General features: G+C 47.3%; 2 protein-coding genes across 7 annotated transcripts in view; one reads left to right on the top strand and one right to left on the bottom strand.

Moving 5' to 3' along the window:
• Positions 1-620: 620 nt before the first annotated feature.
• eef1a1l3 (eukaryotic translation elongation factor 1 alpha 1, like 3) lies at positions 621-3581 on the top strand. The gene is made up of 7 exons (XM_030348841.1): positions 621-877; positions 961-1140; positions 1463-1759; positions 1836-1986; positions 2230-2486; positions 2758-2992; positions 3262-3581. The coding sequence occupies exons 1-7, from the start codon at positions 734-736 to the stop codon at positions 3369-3371; spliced, it is 1374 nt and encodes a 457-aa protein (XP_030204701.1). The 5' UTR covers positions 621-733; the 3' UTR covers positions 3372-3581.
• A 400-nt stretch (positions 3582-3981) lies between these two features.
• The window catches only part of asap1b (ArfGAP with SH3 domain, ankyrin repeat and PH domain 1b), a 46202-nt gene continuing 34380 nt past the window's right edge, over positions 3982-15803 (bottom strand). For 2 of the 6 annotated variants that reach the window (XM_030348764.1, XM_030348765.1), the window contains 13 exons: positions 15554-15645; positions 15238-15424; positions 14519-14604; positions 13047-13162; positions 12558-12625; positions 11929-12036; positions 11352-11583; positions 8012-8179; positions 7671-7749; positions 7002-7066; positions 5990-6822; positions 5358-5480; positions 3982-4971 (listed from right to left, as the gene is read on the bottom strand). In XM_030348764.1, coding sequence (XP_030204624.1) covers positions 4897-4971; positions 5358-5480; positions 5990-6822; positions 7002-7066; positions 7671-7749; positions 8012-8179; positions 11352-11583; positions 11929-12036; positions 12558-12625; positions 13047-13162; positions 14519-14604; positions 15238-15424; positions 15554-15645 — 2232 coding nt within the window. In that variant the 3' untranslated portion in view covers positions 3982-4896. Of the gene's footprint in view, positions 4972-5357; positions 5481-5989; positions 6823-7001; positions 7067-7670; positions 7750-8011; positions 8180-9775; positions 9845-11351; positions 11584-11928; positions 12037-12557; positions 12626-13046; positions 13163-14518; positions 14605-15237; positions 15425-15553; positions 15646-15803 lie in introns of all 6 variants that reach the window. The other 4 variants (XM_030348767.1, XM_030348769.1, XM_030348770.1 and 1 more) reach the window with 3 other exon arrangements.

Genomic DNA, 15803 nt, shown 5'->3' with positions numbered 1-15803 from the left:
GCATTCGAAACTTGATTGGTTAGTGAAGGAGCGAAGTCCCGCCTACCGTACTTTCGGATCGTGGGATGGAATATTTCCGGGTTAGATGGTCGGCGTCACCGGTCCGCTCCGCACCGGGGACCCCGACTCCTCCCACTTTGTTGTGTTCGGATACTTAATTTAAAATGTTTTAAAAACACAACTCCCTTTCCTTTATAACCGGTAAATGGTTTCGCTATATTCACCTGACTGTTGTTGGCCTACCACAACACATCTTGGAAGATATCGACTGATATATTTCATTAAAAGGAACCTTGTATTTCGAAAAGCATCGGCTTCAATTAGGCCTATAAATAAACCTATTTTATTATTACCCCAGAAACAGTTCACATGAACAGAAAATATCTATAATAAATAAACAGTAACTACAAAAAACGGATTAGCAGTAGGCCTACTTGTATATGCTTTACATTTTAAATAGTTCCATGGTACAAATTGTTGCTATATAGTCTTAAGTAATGATCGATTAGATTCAGTTTCAATAGTAGGCTACCTAAGCGTTTATGAAAAAAAAAAAAAAAAAGAGAAGTACCGGTACTGCACCTGATTCTGATTGGCGTTAATTGTGAGGTAGGCCTACTTTCTCGTATAAAAACCGTAGACGGAAGATCACCAGCAAGGTAGTCCAAGCACAAAAATTGGTTCTCGAATCCAAATAGAAGTCTACTGCAACTCTACGAAGAAACCCTTCAACATGGCTAAGGAGAAGACCCACATTAACGTCGTCATTATCGGCCATGTGGACAGCGGCAAGTCCACCACGACCGGCCACCTGGTCTACAAATGCGGGGGCATCGACCCGAGGAAGATCGAGAAGTTCGAGAAAACAGCTGCTCAGGTGAGTCTCCTACTGGACTATCGTGCAATTTTATTATTTTCTTTAAACTGTATCTTATAAAACCTTTACCTCGTTGCAACCAGATGGGCAAGAGCTCCTTCAAGTACGCCTGGGTGCTGGACAAGCTGAAGGCCGAGCGTGAACGTGGTATCACCATCGACATCTCTCTGCTTAAGTTCAACACCAAGAAGTACAGCATCACCATCATCGACGCACCGGGCCACCGGGACTTCATCAAGAACATGATCACCGGCACATCGCAGGTGGGTTGGAGGAGGGTGGTCTCCGATCTCGATTGAAATCGTTTAGTTTGTTTAGACCCAGAACCATTAACCTTTCAACTGCAGATATTCACTTCTTTAAAAGTGTCTTTACTTTGACATTTTCTAGAGTCAACCATTCTAGAGTATTCTGTGTAAATGTTACATTCTGATCCACTTTTGCCCTGGCCCCAACATTTGAAAATATTATACCTAGGACTAGCTACAACTCAAGTCACTAGAGGCTGCTAATGGCTAACTTGCATAGTGCTGGTTTAAATGTTTCATTCAACATGTGCTTCTATGTTCACCTTGTCTTCCCCAGGCTGATGTGGCGATCCTCATGGTCTCTGCAGCCAGAGGAGAGTTTGAGGCTGGCGTCTCTCGCAGCGGCCAGACCCGTGAGCATGCTCTATTGGCCTACACCCTCGGCGTGAAGCAGATGATCGTGTGCGTGAACAAGATGGATCTGACTGAGCCGCCATACTGCCAGAAGCGGTACGATGAGGTGGTTCGCGGGGTCACCACCTTCCTGAAGAAGATTGGTTATGAGGCCTCCACTGTGCCCTTCGTGCCCATCTCCGGCTGGACGGGCGAGAACATGATCACACCCACGCAGAAGGTACGGTCGTGTGACTTTCTACTGTAACAGATCAATGAGGTTTTTGTGTCTGACTGTGTTAATGTTGTGGGCCCAGATGTCATGGTTCCAGGGCTGGAAGGTGAAGCGTAGGGAAGGTCATTCCAGTGGCAGAACCCTCCTGGAAGTGCTGGACTCCATCCAGCCTCCCATCCGCACCATCAACAAGCCGCTCCGTCTCCCCCTGCAGGATGTCTACAAAATCGGAGGTCTGTATACTTGATCCCACGACAGCCCCATCAATTATATTTAACCTTTTCTTGCTAGAGCAACTGAATTCCAGCGGAGGTTTCTGATGGCTACAGGCATGTTTGGTCAACTTAATTTGGTTTTGTTTAAATATATTTTCAAATGATGCTGGGACTCAAATCTTTCAATTAATTGCTAAAAATAAAGTGGCAGTTTCCTTGGTGACTCTAGCACTGGTCATCCAACTTGTTTTCCCCTCACAGGCGTCGGCACCGTCCCTGTGGGCAAGGTGGAGACGGGGATCCTGAAGCCCGGCATGACGTTGCTGTTCTCCCCGGCCAAGCTGACGGCGGAGGTGAAGTCCATCGAGATGCACCACCAGGGCCTCCAGACGGCGCTGCCCGGACACAACGTGGGCTTCAACATCAAGAACGTCGCCGTGAAGAACCTGCGGCGAGGAGACGTGGCGGGCAACGCCCAGCAGGACCCCCCCACCGAGGTGGACAGCTTCATCGCCCAGGTCCGTCTCACACAGGGCGGATACTTCGTTTGACTGGGAGACGTAATGCCATCGTTTGCAGGGTAGAGATGAGCGAGCCATATGAGACGTTCACGGTCTTATAGAGGGAGGTCTCAACACTAGGGATCAGCTTTATGTGGTCATTTGGGGCTAGCTACATTGGGAGTAATAAACTTGTATGTTAGACCAACGCATCACGCTTTAGATTACATTACCCTGCCACTACTGTTGCCTTGACAAGGGGTTGTAACCTGCTGTCCTCCTTCTCCAGGTGATCGTGCTGAACCACCCGGGCAAGATAAAGGCAGGCTACTCCCCGGTGCTCGACTGCCACACCGCACATGTCACCTGCCGCTTCCAGGAGCTGAAGGAGAAGCTGGACCGCCGCAGTGGGCAGAAGACGCAGGACCTGCCCCAGATCCTGGTGTCCGGGGACGCGGCCACCATCAAACTGGTCCCCAAGAAGCCCCTCAGCGTGGAGAGCTTCTTCAGCTACCCCTCTCTGGGTGAGTCCTCAACTAGTGGGCTCCTATTGAGCTCGCCTCGTTAAATCAATCAGGTCTTTTGGTAATGTTTGCTAAGGAAGCCTACTAGTTGGTGACTTGGGGGGGGAAAAGGACAATCTAGCTTTCAAGGGCAGCGTTATCCTTTTTCCATGTTCCCCCTTAAGAATAAATTGTTTTCGTAGGAATAGATTTACTATAACATCTTTTCATTTGTTTTGAGCCATTTCAGCTATTTATATTTTAACTCTTTATATTTTTTCACCCAACAGGACGCTTTGCCGCCAGAGACCTGAAGCAAACTGTTGCCGTCGGAGTCATCAAGTCCATTGAAAAAGCCAGCTCATTGAAATCGACCCAGAAGAGCCAATTGTCTAAATAAGTTTTTTTTTTTTTACCAGTACTCTGGTATGATGGCTTCAGTTGATGTATATAATTTTTATTATAAGAGTTTTGTGTTGCAACACAAATGTTAATTTATGTTCTCTTAAAACATTGGTTTTAATGTTTTTGTTCCCAAGACTAGGCACTTGATGGCATTTAATTTGTGATGGGAAAACTGAAAGTTGAATAAAAAAAAAATGCTGATTGACCTTGTGGTAAATATTCAATGCATGTCAATTGGAGTTAAACGAGACCTAAACCCATATATTTTTGCTAGTTGTATGATATGGCTTGTACCTAGGCGTTCTGGTACTTGAACTCATACTATAGTACATGGTGTATCTTTGTATATGGAATTGATTGACCAAGCGATCTTTCAGTTGGTTCAATGAACATCCTTAATGTCTTCCACCTTCTGAAAAATGACAAGTCACTTTGGGTAGAAGGATCTGCTTGTAAATATTGATTTGCAATACCCAGTTTAAACCTGTTTGGAGTTTCCAAGCGAACATGTCCATTGTCAACCTCCACTCGCTAAAACCACTGATTTCGTGCTAGATTCACTTGACGTAAACCAGCTGGACTGTTTTGAAAGAATGGACCAGATGCACTTGGGTACAGCACTTTAATGATTTGAAATGGTTGTGTACATTAGAACTGCATGGGGCAATGTCATACCAGGTCTACTAAACATCTAGTGGTGTAGGACCAGCTATCAATACTGGGGGGGGGGGGGGGGGGAATGGTAGGACACGATACAAACTCATGAGAACGCGCTGGTGCTCATGATAGTCACCCATTGTGAAGACTAGAACTACACGAGCTGTTTGAAGGCTGCTAACTGGATATTGCTGAGGTGTCCCACATGATCACTGCAGGACTCCTCCTTGCACTAGTGGTTAGAGAAGGAGCGCCTGTGGACGTGAGCCGAGTTAACTTCATATGGGTTGAAATCACTGGTACCACAAGCCTTGGTGTATAGACAGTAGCAGCAGGTACCTTCACTCACTGTAAAACATGTACACACAAAGCAAGCTGGACAAGGGAGTACATTTAATCTGAACGCGGGAGAGACGCGCGGGGTCACGTGACCTACCTCACGGCCCAGTCCCTGCTCCGTTCCCGTTCAGGGAGAGTGGTTGACTCAATAGGTCGGTAGAACTTAATATGAATAAAACTAGTGCTCCTCTGCCCGTACAGGCCGAGGGCCATGTTAACGTGTACACGTTTTGTACATTAAAACATGTATGTACACTCACACACACAAATATATATATATTTACATACATATATACACGGTAACAGCATAAACGTAGACTTCAGGTAAGTGCTAAGGGTTTGAGAGTGGCCTGGTGGGGGCCGTGCTATAGAGATATAATACTGGTAGAGAAAAAGAAAACACATGCATTCTTTATACAGCCCCCGTCACCGCTGGGGAGGGAGGGGTGCTAGCTAGTCACCGCACCCCAGGGGGCCCCTCTCTGTGCCCCTCGCTCGGGGCTCACAGAGAGGGGGGATGGCGGTCAGTCACTCAGGATGTGGACGAAGGACATCGGGAACACGCCCTTCCTGTCCGGGAAACCCTCGATGTGCCCGATCTGCAGGAGGAGGGGAAGAGTAAGTACACGCCACTCTGCGCTTCATACATGCAGGTGTTCTGGTGAAGCCATAACATACGTGTTGGACGTACAGCTACTTAGAACCGTATTGTTGCTGTTCTACTTGACCTGTCTGCATAGTAATATGTCTATCTGTGATCCTGTGGTATAAACACTGCAGACTAGGTTATGCCATAAGGTTTACTAAGGTAAACTATAGAAAGTAGACGGCAACAGCCATTTCACCAGACTCATCAGACTAGATATAAGACATCAGCACATTTAAGGACACCTTTTTCCGAACTGTGACTTAACCTAGGGCCTTTCAGGATGGGGTTCCTCGGAGACTCTACCGGCTGCCGTCATGGTTACAGGCATGTACTCACCCACCACTCCTGGTCCTCCTCTCCAGTGACGATGATGACCTCTCCCTCCACAAAGGTCAACTCGTCGTCGTTATCCGCCTGGCAGTCGTAGATGGTCTTCACCCTGCGCCCTTTACTCTTCCCCTGGAAACACATCGGCAGACACTTTAGAAAGAGCACCTTCTTCATCTGTATTGCAAAGGTACACGTACTATACAAATAAAGCCATCACTAGCAGCCCTAGGAACATTTGACTATATCTAGCAGCACTAGGAGTATTTGACTCTCACTCGCCTTACTGGGAGTCTTTGTCCCATCACTAACAGCACTAGTTGAAATTTTACATTTAGCAACTCTTTGAGCATTTGACCCATCACTAGCCTAGTGCAGTGCCCGGAGACTCCAGTTCTTCTGCCTCAGGCCCTGGTCAAAGGAAGGGGCTTATGTGACTGGGCCTTGGATTAACCTTTGGCTCCATGAAGACAAAACACGTTGATTGTGTGATGAGGGGATGTAAAAATGTTAATACAAATAAAACTAAAGCGATAGAACGAGTAAATGGTCTGATTGCCAAAGCAACACAACCCACATTTGTCCGTTTTCAATCCTACTTTATGTGAGGATGATTGACAGAGGAAGGCGTGTGAGCTTACCGTGTTGATCTTTCGAGGCAGAGGCACGGGCGTCTCGGCGCCTCCTGCTGGGCTCCCATTGGTCTCCTCACTGGACTGCTGGGAAGACAGGCTGACCCCATCGGCATGCTGATTGGGTGACGGAGGGTCAAGGGGTTGGAGTTGGGATTGTGGAGAGGGTTGTGGGGAAGGTTGGGGGGAAGGTTGTGGGGAAGGCTGTGGTTGAGATGGAGGCTGAATCTGGGGTTGGATTTGAGGCTGAGAGGGGGGTTGATGTTGGGGTTGGAATGGAGGTTGAGACGGAGTATGAGGCTGAGACGGAGGTTGAGCTGGAGGCTGAGATAGAGGCTGAGATGAAGGTTGAGACTGCGGCTGAGACGGAGGTTGAGGTTGAGATGGAGGCTGTGGAGGAGGCTGAGATGGAGACTGAGACGGAGGTTGAGATGGAGGCTGAGGAGGAGGCTGAGATGGAGACTGAGACGGAGGTTGGAAGTGAGGCTGAGATGAAGGTTGGGGCTTTGGAGAGGGATCCCCGGGTGGGGCTCTTGTCGCAGGCTCAGCTGTCACAGGTTTGGGGGGCAGATCCTTCAGCTGGGGCTTCCGGGGGAGGTCAGAGAGCTGTGGCTTGGGAGGCAGGTCAGACAGCTGCGGCTTGGGGGGCAGTTCACCAGGTTTGGGGGGAAGGTCAGAGGGCTGGGGCTTGGGGGGCAGGTCCCCGGGATGAGGCCGCTCTAGGGGAACGGTCCTCTGGGGGGTGTCAGCTCCTGACGGGGACTTCAGGTGGCAGAAGACCTCTGGGGGCAGGCTGGGCTTGTCCATCGATGGATGGATGGTGTCTATCTTCCTCAGTGCCACTGGCGGAAAGACAAACACAAAGGGGGCCTTACTATGAGCGGCTTCATCTGGAAACATGTCCTGCAACATATCATTGCTGCTTCATTGTCAACGTGTGCTTTGTTGACAGCTTAAACTTAACATGTCAGTGTGAGCTACTTGACCACAGTGCTGGAGAGTGAGACAAGGATCTGGTTACCTTTCTGAGGTAGTTTAGGGAGAACTCTTGGTCCAAGAGTAGACTTGGTGTTAGCTGCAGTGGAGCTGGAGGAACATCAACATAATTATCAATACATGAACTGGTGACCAATGGGAGGAAGAAGCAACTGCTTTGTCTTCAGTTGGACGATCATCAAGACCACATTAAGTGAAAATCAATAATGCATTAAGCTGGGAGTTAAGACTGTTCTGCTGCACAGAGAAACCTGAGCTATGAAAATAAACTTAAGGAACAGCACCATCTCTGGTCACAAACATGCTACTGCAATGGCATTTCAGATAACCTATGTTACAATACCACCATAGCAAGTTCAATTGATTGGCATTTATTTGGATTGAAGGTCATTGTAGTGACCTTTGGTTTGAAGTTTTTGGGTCTCCTATAGATGGTTGATAAGGCCGAAATATATCAATGAACCAGTTGGAAGCAAGACTTGCTGAGAATGTGAGGGATTATGCACATTTATATGATCGCTCAAGCAGTGACTAGGATAAGGTAGGAAACCTTTGAGGTCAACAAACAAGAAGCCCAGAAATCAAAGTAACTTTATTGGACCCTTTCGAAATTCCCATGTTTGATGAGTTCGACAGCAGTTCGACAGACTATGCAAACACGCCGATTTCGAAATATCAAGTTTATTGCCGCTACCTTTGCGGCTGTGGAATTCCTTCAAACTTGTTAGAGATCGGCGACATCTTGTTCATCGGCGGAGGGGTAGAGTCACTTCCTGTGATTTTGACGTGGGCAACAAATGACTAATTAGTTATCTGTTGCCATGATACAACAGAACACCCCAAAAAACAAATGCTTATTTGATATGAATGCATGAAAAAACTAAAAAATATATGGCCTCCTAGGAAATCCGTTACAAACTCTGGCTGAGTTTTCTAAAATATGCTTTTCTGTTTTGATTTAGACCACAGGTTGCTGCTGTTGTTGTTTCTTCCCCACGGGAAGGCGGTGTGAAGGGGGGTGTGTGGACGCCTCACCCCCAGAGAGGGCCCCCCTGCTGAGGGAGCCGTGGGACAGGGAGCTGGGGGGGTCGGACAGGGTGCGCTTGTGTCCAGGGGGAGGGGGCGGAGGCCTCTTCTTAGACAGGGTGGCGCTGGCCCCGGGGGTGAAGGGGGTGGTGGAGGGGGGGCCGGATGAGGTGAGAGCTGCAGGAGCAACACGCACGCACCACACACACACACACACACATACACATGCACACACACATGCAAACACACACATACATACACACGCACACACACACGCAAACCCACATACATACATACACACACAAATACACAAATACCGACACACACACAAATACACACACATATACACACAAACACACACACACACAAGATACAGATACACACATAGACATACACACAGTTGAAGACAGACACAGGCATGGACACACAGATACACACAAACAGACACACACACACAGACACACAGACACACACACGCACGCACACACACACGCACGCACACACACACACAAAAGCAAACCAGATGATGACAATGTTGATGATAGGGGGGCAGATTGACAGCTGTCAGTCTTCGCCGTTACCATGGTTACCGAACAACGATTGAATGGAGACGTAGATCTTGGAGGCGGATAATGGATAGTGATAGTGTTACTGCAGTGAAAGTGTTAGGGATAGAGATATTGTTAGTGAGTGATAGAGTAAGTGTTAGTGTTGGTGATAGAGATATTGTTAGTGAGTGATAGAGTAAGTGTTAGTGTTGGTGATAGAGATATTGTTAGTGAGTGATAGAGTAAGTGTTAGTGTTGGTGATAGAGATATTGTTAGTGAGTCTTAGAGTAAGTGTTAGTGTTGGTGATATTGATAGTGCCCGTGAGAGATAGTGTATAGTGTGTAGTGTTGGTGATAGTCATAGTGTCAGTGATAGTGACGGTGATAGTGGTAGTGTATAGTGTATACTAGTGTTAGTGATAGTCATAGTGTCAGTGATAGTGACGGTGATAGTGATCTGATGTTGATAGAGACTGTGATCCAGGGTGATGTGATAGTGGTAGTGACAGTAGTGGCCCTCTGAGGAGCAGGAACAACAGACGGGGCGGGAGACCATGGACGCCGTGTTTGGACAACAGAGACAGGAGTAGAAACAACACTCCCCAGGCCATCCACACCAGCCAGGAATGTGTGTGTGTGTGTGTGTGTGTGTGTGTGACAGAAACACACACAACCCTGGAGAAGGAGTGTGGGCTACTGCGTGTTTTTGGCAGGTGGGGATGGGCCTGGTTTAGCCTGGGTTTTATCCTGAAGGGTGTTAGTTCTGGTCTACAGTGAAGTATAGTAAGAGAAGCTTATAGAGAACTCAGCCATGATGGAACTGTACTGCTCAGAGATCGTGGGCACGACTCATGTTTTACAAGAAGAGACCAATCAGCCGCGGCCAGAGCTCCAGGTTTAGGAAGTTAATCCCTGCCATATATTTGTTCTAACCCTTAAGCACTGAGCACAGTTAAACTCATTAATGTGTTCTGTCTCAATCCCCAGGCTGAGGCTCATATGGTTGATTTAAAATCCAGGGCTGGATTTGTACTTTCTGAACCTGGAAGTTCCATCTCCGCTGACACGAGCGGGAGTCTTTGCCAAACGTTTAACTTGTTTAAGAGGAGAAACATCGATCCCCTCTCTGAGCAGCAGAGAAAGAAACCAGAGGAGGAAGGTAACCGCTATGAGGCTTTAAGAAGAGGAGGGGAGGAGGGCAGAAAGTAAAAGCAGGATATTCACTGATGTACGGTCGAGAGCCAGCCAGAGTGGCGTAGTGCGAGTGAGAGCCAAGGAAAGCCAAGTGTGGAGCTGAATAAGAGAAAGGAAGAGAGAAGGAGAGGAGGAAAAAGAAAAGAGCGAGATGAGCAGGAGTGTGGGAGGGAATCTATGTCACTATTTAAAACAGCGACTCCCACACCAGAAGCGCAAGATGAGATTTAGTCAGCAGGAACAACCCAGGGGAGAGATGGCCGAGGTTCTCTGAGCCAGGGCTGGAAGAGAGATAGCATGCCGCTAATCCCGCTATTGTCAGCAGTTAGTGTGTTGGAATGCATTAGACGACATCTAGCTAGCAATAGTGGAATACATTAGGCGATATCAAGCTAGCATATTGGAATAAATTAGACGCAACTAGCTAGCATGCTTAACACATTCAGGCTTAACTAGCTAGCATAATGGAATACATTAGAAGACATCATGCTAGCATACTGGAATATATTAGGCCGACTAGCTAGCATAATGGAATATATCTGAGCATATCTAGCGAGCATGCTGGAATACATTTGGGCTTAACCAGCTTGCATACTGGAACACATTAGGTGACATCTAGCTAGCATACAGGAATACATTAGAGCTTAGCTAGCATACTGGAACACATTAGAGCACATCTTAGCTTTCATACTGGAATACTATCAATTGTTATAAATATATATTAGACACGATTTGGCATACGCTATCGAATATACAGCTAGCGTGTTGAATATAAATTCTGAAGATCGATTAACAATGTACATAATATCTAAATATATATTAAACTCAACCATAAATTATTTCAGTATTACTCCAACTGTCTTTATTTGTAACATTCTGTTAAAAAACCATAGCCAAGATGTATAATGAATAGATCAACCACCAGTTGGTACAGTCCACTGCGTAGGCTGGTATGCAGATCTATCCATCATGAATCCCGGTGGTCAAATAGGAGCCCTTTATTGTGGCTTTAGGACCTCCTGCTAGGATGACTCCTACTCATGGCCTTATTGTTTTTAATTATAAAAGTGTTGAGGTGGACTCGGTGTCTAATCGTCTGACACGGGATCTCATCTCCCTCTGGGGCCCTCCCCACCCCCCCAACTAGGGGCCTCTGTTAACACTGCTAATGGCACGGGCCCCAGACCCTACTCTCCCTATTGACCAGTCACATTCTACGTTTGAGAATGTGTGCATAATTCAGAGAACATGAGTGAGCCAGGTTACAGTGGCTCACCCCTACCACCAAGCACAGTGTTTGTATGTACTTTAACTTAGCCTGGCCGTTGACAGCATCAAGCTCCAATGTTAATAAGTTAGCTCCTAGATTAGACCGAGACAGCAATTTAGCACCCAGGCAAACAGCTAAGCTCCAAAAGGCTGTCCTCAGACTTGGTGCTGGAGCAAGCATCACTGTGTGTGTGTGTGTGTGTGTGTGTGTGTGTGTGTGTGTGTGTGTGTGTGTGTGTGTGTGTGTGTGTGTGTGTGTGTGTGTGTGTGTGTGTGTGTGTGTGTGTGTGTGTCTGTGTGTGTGTGTGTGTGTGTGTGTTTGTGTGTAAGGTCTGACCTTTGCCCTGGTTCCTGGGGGGCAGCGGGGGTCCGTCCACGGGGGAGCAGGAGGAGCTGAGGTCGGTGGAGGTGCTGTACACCTGGTTGGAGAAGGCGCTGTAGGACAGCCGCTGCTGCTTGTCGCGGTGGCTGAGGAAGCCCGGCAGGGACAGCTTGTCATGGGGGGAGAGGCTGGAGGAGTGGCAGAAGCTCTGGGGCCGCGGGGAGCGGTCCTTCTTGATGGGGCTGGGCTGGAGGGGGCAAGGGGTGGAGGTGTTGGTGGTGGAGGTGGAGGAGGAGGATGGAGGAGAGGAGGTGGAGGTGGAAGGGTTGGAGAGGAGGTGGTGGGGCAAAGGAGGGGAGGAGGAAGAGGGGGCGAGATGACAGAGGTCAGGTTATATGCAGGCTAATAAATCACGTCTTAATGGGGTTATGGCAATCGTTTCAATTATGGTTGACAATTATTATCCTCATATTAAGTCCTTCATTTCCGATGAGAATTGTCCTTTAAGATACTTGACGCCAGAGGTTCTGAGTCCATGACTGACATGGTGCATCCAGGCCCCATGGAGATGGTGCTGATGCTGCGGTCTCACCTTGTCCTCCAGGTCATCATCGCTCTCGTCCATCTCCTCCAAACGGAGGCTCCACTCATACTCCACATGGATGTGGGGGTTGAACTTCCCCTCGGCAGCCTGCACCAGCTGCACACGCACACATAGACACACACAGACATACACATACACACACACACACATACAAATATACAAACACACGTACACGCACAAACACACACAAATACACACATACCCGTGCACACAGACAACCACACACAAATACACACACACACACACACACACACACACACACACACACACACACACACACAGAAATGCACATGAACACACACACACGCACCCACAAACAAACACACACACACACACACACACACACACACACACACACAAACAAATGAATCAAACCACTTCTCTAATATAACACATAACTCTAACAGAAGTGACCAACAGCCAAGGTTGTGTCTCCCTGTAGTCAGGGAGCAGGAGTCCCCTCACTGCCCTCTAGTGGTGCCCTCAGACCCAACACAACAACCCCTCTCTACTGGAAACATCTGCCGATGTGTGTGTCTCTGACAGCGACATGTGTACCTACGTAAAAAACGTGTGTCCGGGTGCACGCAATGAGCGTGCTCAGCCCCGCTACTCACCGCCTCCTCGCACGGAGCGTTCCGCAGTCGCCTAGCAACATCCAGGGCCGTTTCCCCATTCTGATTGGCTGGGAAAAAAGGGAGTGAAGAAATGGGTGAGTGATCGTAGGAGTCTAGTATGCAGGTGTGTTTATATCTATGTGTGTGTGTGTGTGTGTGTGTGTGTGTGTGTGTGTGTGTGTGTGTGTGTGTGTGTGTGTGTGTGTGTGTGTGTGTGTGTGTGTGTGTGTGTGTGTATAGATGTATGTGGTATTCTCGCCCGTCAGAAGTAGTGGGTATGTATCTGCGTGTGTATGTACTATATCTGTGTGAAGCTGTGTGTGTGTGTGTGTGTGTAACTCACTGATGTTTGTAGTGGGTTTCCATTTTGCAGTATGTTTGTGCGTGTGTGTGTGTGTGTGTGTGTGTGTGTGTGTGTGTGTGTGTGTGTGTGTGTGTGTGTGTGTGTGTGTGTGTGTGTGTGTGTGTGTGTGTGTGTGTTTAACTTACTGATGTCTGTAGTGGGTTTCCCTCTCAGCAGTAGTTTGAGACATTCATGTTTCTGGTACATGCAGCAGTAGTGCAGCGCTGTGTTCCCGAACTCGGTCTGCTTGTCTAGGTTACCGCTACACACACACACACACACAGACACACACACACACACACACACACACACACACACACACACACACACACACACACAAAGTTAACATCCGTTATATTTAAAATAAATGTGATTTCAAAGTTAAAAGTATGCTCAGCTATGCTCAGTATGTGAGAGCATATAGTGGCAGCAGTATGCTAACCTTCCTTGGACAACATTAGGGGACACATACTTTCATACATATTTTCAATATATATTCAGTTTAGTACTGCTATATATTATGTAACATGTAATACATGCATACTATACAGAGCTGGAAGCTGCGCGCTGAGAGAGCAGCTAACTCCCGGCTAACCGCTGGCGTTCTCTGGTACCAAGACACGTGAGGACAGTCAACAATAGGAGGAATAATGAAGAGAGACTACTGGAGGAGCGTGACCCAGATCCCTGCACCCCCCAGGGATCAGAGCCTCGCTCTCTGCTTCACAATGTCTCTCTATCTGTCTCTCTCTCACTGGTTTAGAATGACTCTCTATCACTCTCTCTCTCTCTCTCTTGTTTTGGATGACTATCTGTGGTTCAGATGCACTACTCTCTTAGAAACTGCATGTGCATTCGGTTTATGGACTTTGTGTGGGTATGGATGGATAATCTTCATTCATTACATTGTGAATGATCATTTTATTAAACAGCATTATTTGAATGAATAGATACGATGTAACAACATCACAATAGGGGGTTTGAAATATGATTTCCAACTATTGTAATTATTGTTTTTCATAGTATTTAGTTAGTTCAGGTTTAAAAAAGCGTTTCTGCAGGTTGTAAGGTTCGATAGCGTATCTGATAATGTCATAAAGTTCTATAGCGTGCCTTATGATGTCATAAGATTCTATAGCGTATCTGATGCTGTCATAAGGTTTATAGGGTATCCAATGATGACAGAAGGTTCTATAGCGTATCTGATGATGTCATAAGGTTCTATAGCCTATCAGCTGAGGGTTAGGTTCTAATCTCTCATATCTGAGGATATCATAAGGTTATATAGCATATCTGAGGGTCGTAAAGGTTCTTTAGGGTATCTGATGGTCGTAAAGGTTTTATACCGTATCTGATGATGCCATAAGGTTCTATAGCCTATATGATGATGTCATAAGGGTTTATAGTGTATCTGATGGTCGTAAAGGTTGTATAGCATATCTGATGATGTCATAAGCTTGTATAGCATATCTGATGATGTCATAAGGTTGTATAGCATATCTGATGGTGTCATAAGGTTCCATTGTGTATCTTTTGGTCTTAAAGGTTCTATAGCCTATTAGATGATATCAGAAGGTTCTGGGGTGCACGGTGATGTCGGACGATGTCACCACCGTACCTGTTCTGGACCAGGAAGTCGACCAGGTGCAGGGAGGTGTGGTCCGCTGTGCGCACTGAGAAGTGCAGCGCCGTCTCCCCGGACTCCTGCAGGGGGCGGTAACGGGCAGCGGAGGGAGAGTCACCATCAGGCACCACAGTCCTCCGGCGCTCTCTCCCTCGCTCTTCCACATCTCTCTCCATCTCTTACCCTCTTCATCTCCCTCTATGTCCCCCGCTCTCATCTCTTGTCCTTTATCCCTATCTCTCTCTCCTAGCGTTTGATCAAGCAACAGTGAACAAAATGGCTGCTTGAGTGAATGGGTTAAGACGTGCGGCAGTTTTCTGTAATGTGGTCAAATATTTATACATGAAGGATGCTGAATACAGTGGGAAGTAAGCTCTGGAGAGGAGACGGCGGCAGGAATTCATGCATTCTCTTAATGCCATCTGTCTCAAACACTGAATGTGTATGTGTGTAGAATCAGTGATATGGCATAGTGCTAATTTTCTCCAGGTGTGTGTATGTGTTTAGCATCAGTGATATAGCATAGTGCCAATTTCCTCCAGGTGTGTGTGCATGTGTGAAGCATCAATGATACAGCGTAGTGTATCTAGTTTGATCTTGAAGGGAAGGGCATGGTGCTATATGTTGTCAGCACACCTATCCCTAGGAAGTCAGTCCATAATCAGACCCAAACAGCCTGTCATTTAGAAAGGGGGCGTGGTGGTCGGACTCACCGGTCCCGCCTCTGGGAGGGGCTCCATAAGCTCCACCCCCTCGGCGTAGACCTGGACCAGAGCCAGTAGGTCCCTGGACTGCACCGCCTCACACAGGTCCACCATCTTGGCCAGGGCCGACGAACACGTCTTCCGGGCGAAGCGGTGGTCCACGTACTTAGAGTTGATGAACTCCTTCCTAGCTGTCCTGGAAGGGCACCAATGAATAGAAAATGTATATCATGTTGCGTTGTTGTCACCCATACTGTAAGTTCTCATTGTGCCTTACAGGTACACTCTGATTCAATATTTTGATCCCTAAAGTGAGTCCACTCACATGTCGCTGGAGGGGGTGGGCTTGGGGGAGGGGGATGTCAGGTTCCCCTCCATGATCTCGTTGAAACTACTGTTCCCGATGTTCTTAGCAAGCTGAGGAACAAACAGGAAACAGGACATCCATTATGGAGCAGTCAGAAAATCTATATCACTGTACTTAGTACAATTTATAAATACCAAGTGTTGTGTTGAAGGGTTAAATTACGATAAAAGGTTTGAATGTATCTGTGGGACTAGAGTCCATTGTAGAT

The sequence above is a fragment of the Gadus morhua genome, chromosome 23 (genome assembly GCF_902167405.1).
Source record: "Gadus morhua chromosome 23, gadMor3.0, whole genome shotgun sequence".
In the NCBI taxonomy this organism is placed as follows: Eukaryota; Metazoa; Chordata; class Actinopteri; order Gadiformes; family Gadidae; genus Gadus; species Gadus morhua.
The sequence above is the reverse complement of the archived record's forward strand: the minus strand, read 5'-3'. Positions and strand labels throughout refer to the sequence as shown.

What these genes read in the sequence shown, in the direction of transcription:
- eef1a1l3 (XM_030348841.1), top strand. Translation starts at nt 734, where the DNA reads ATGGCTAAGGAGAAGACCCACATTAACGTCGTCATTATCGGCCATGTG. An exon ending in TCGAGAAAACAGCTGCTCAG is followed by an intron (nt 878 to 960) that starts GTGAGTCTCCTA and finishes CGTTGCAACCAG; the next exon opens with ATGGGCAAGAGCTCCTTCAA. An exon ending in TGGACAGCTTCATCGCCCAG is followed by an intron (nt 2,487 to 2,757) that starts GTCCGTCTCACA and finishes CTCCTTCTCCAG; the next exon opens with GTGATCGTGCTGAACCACCC.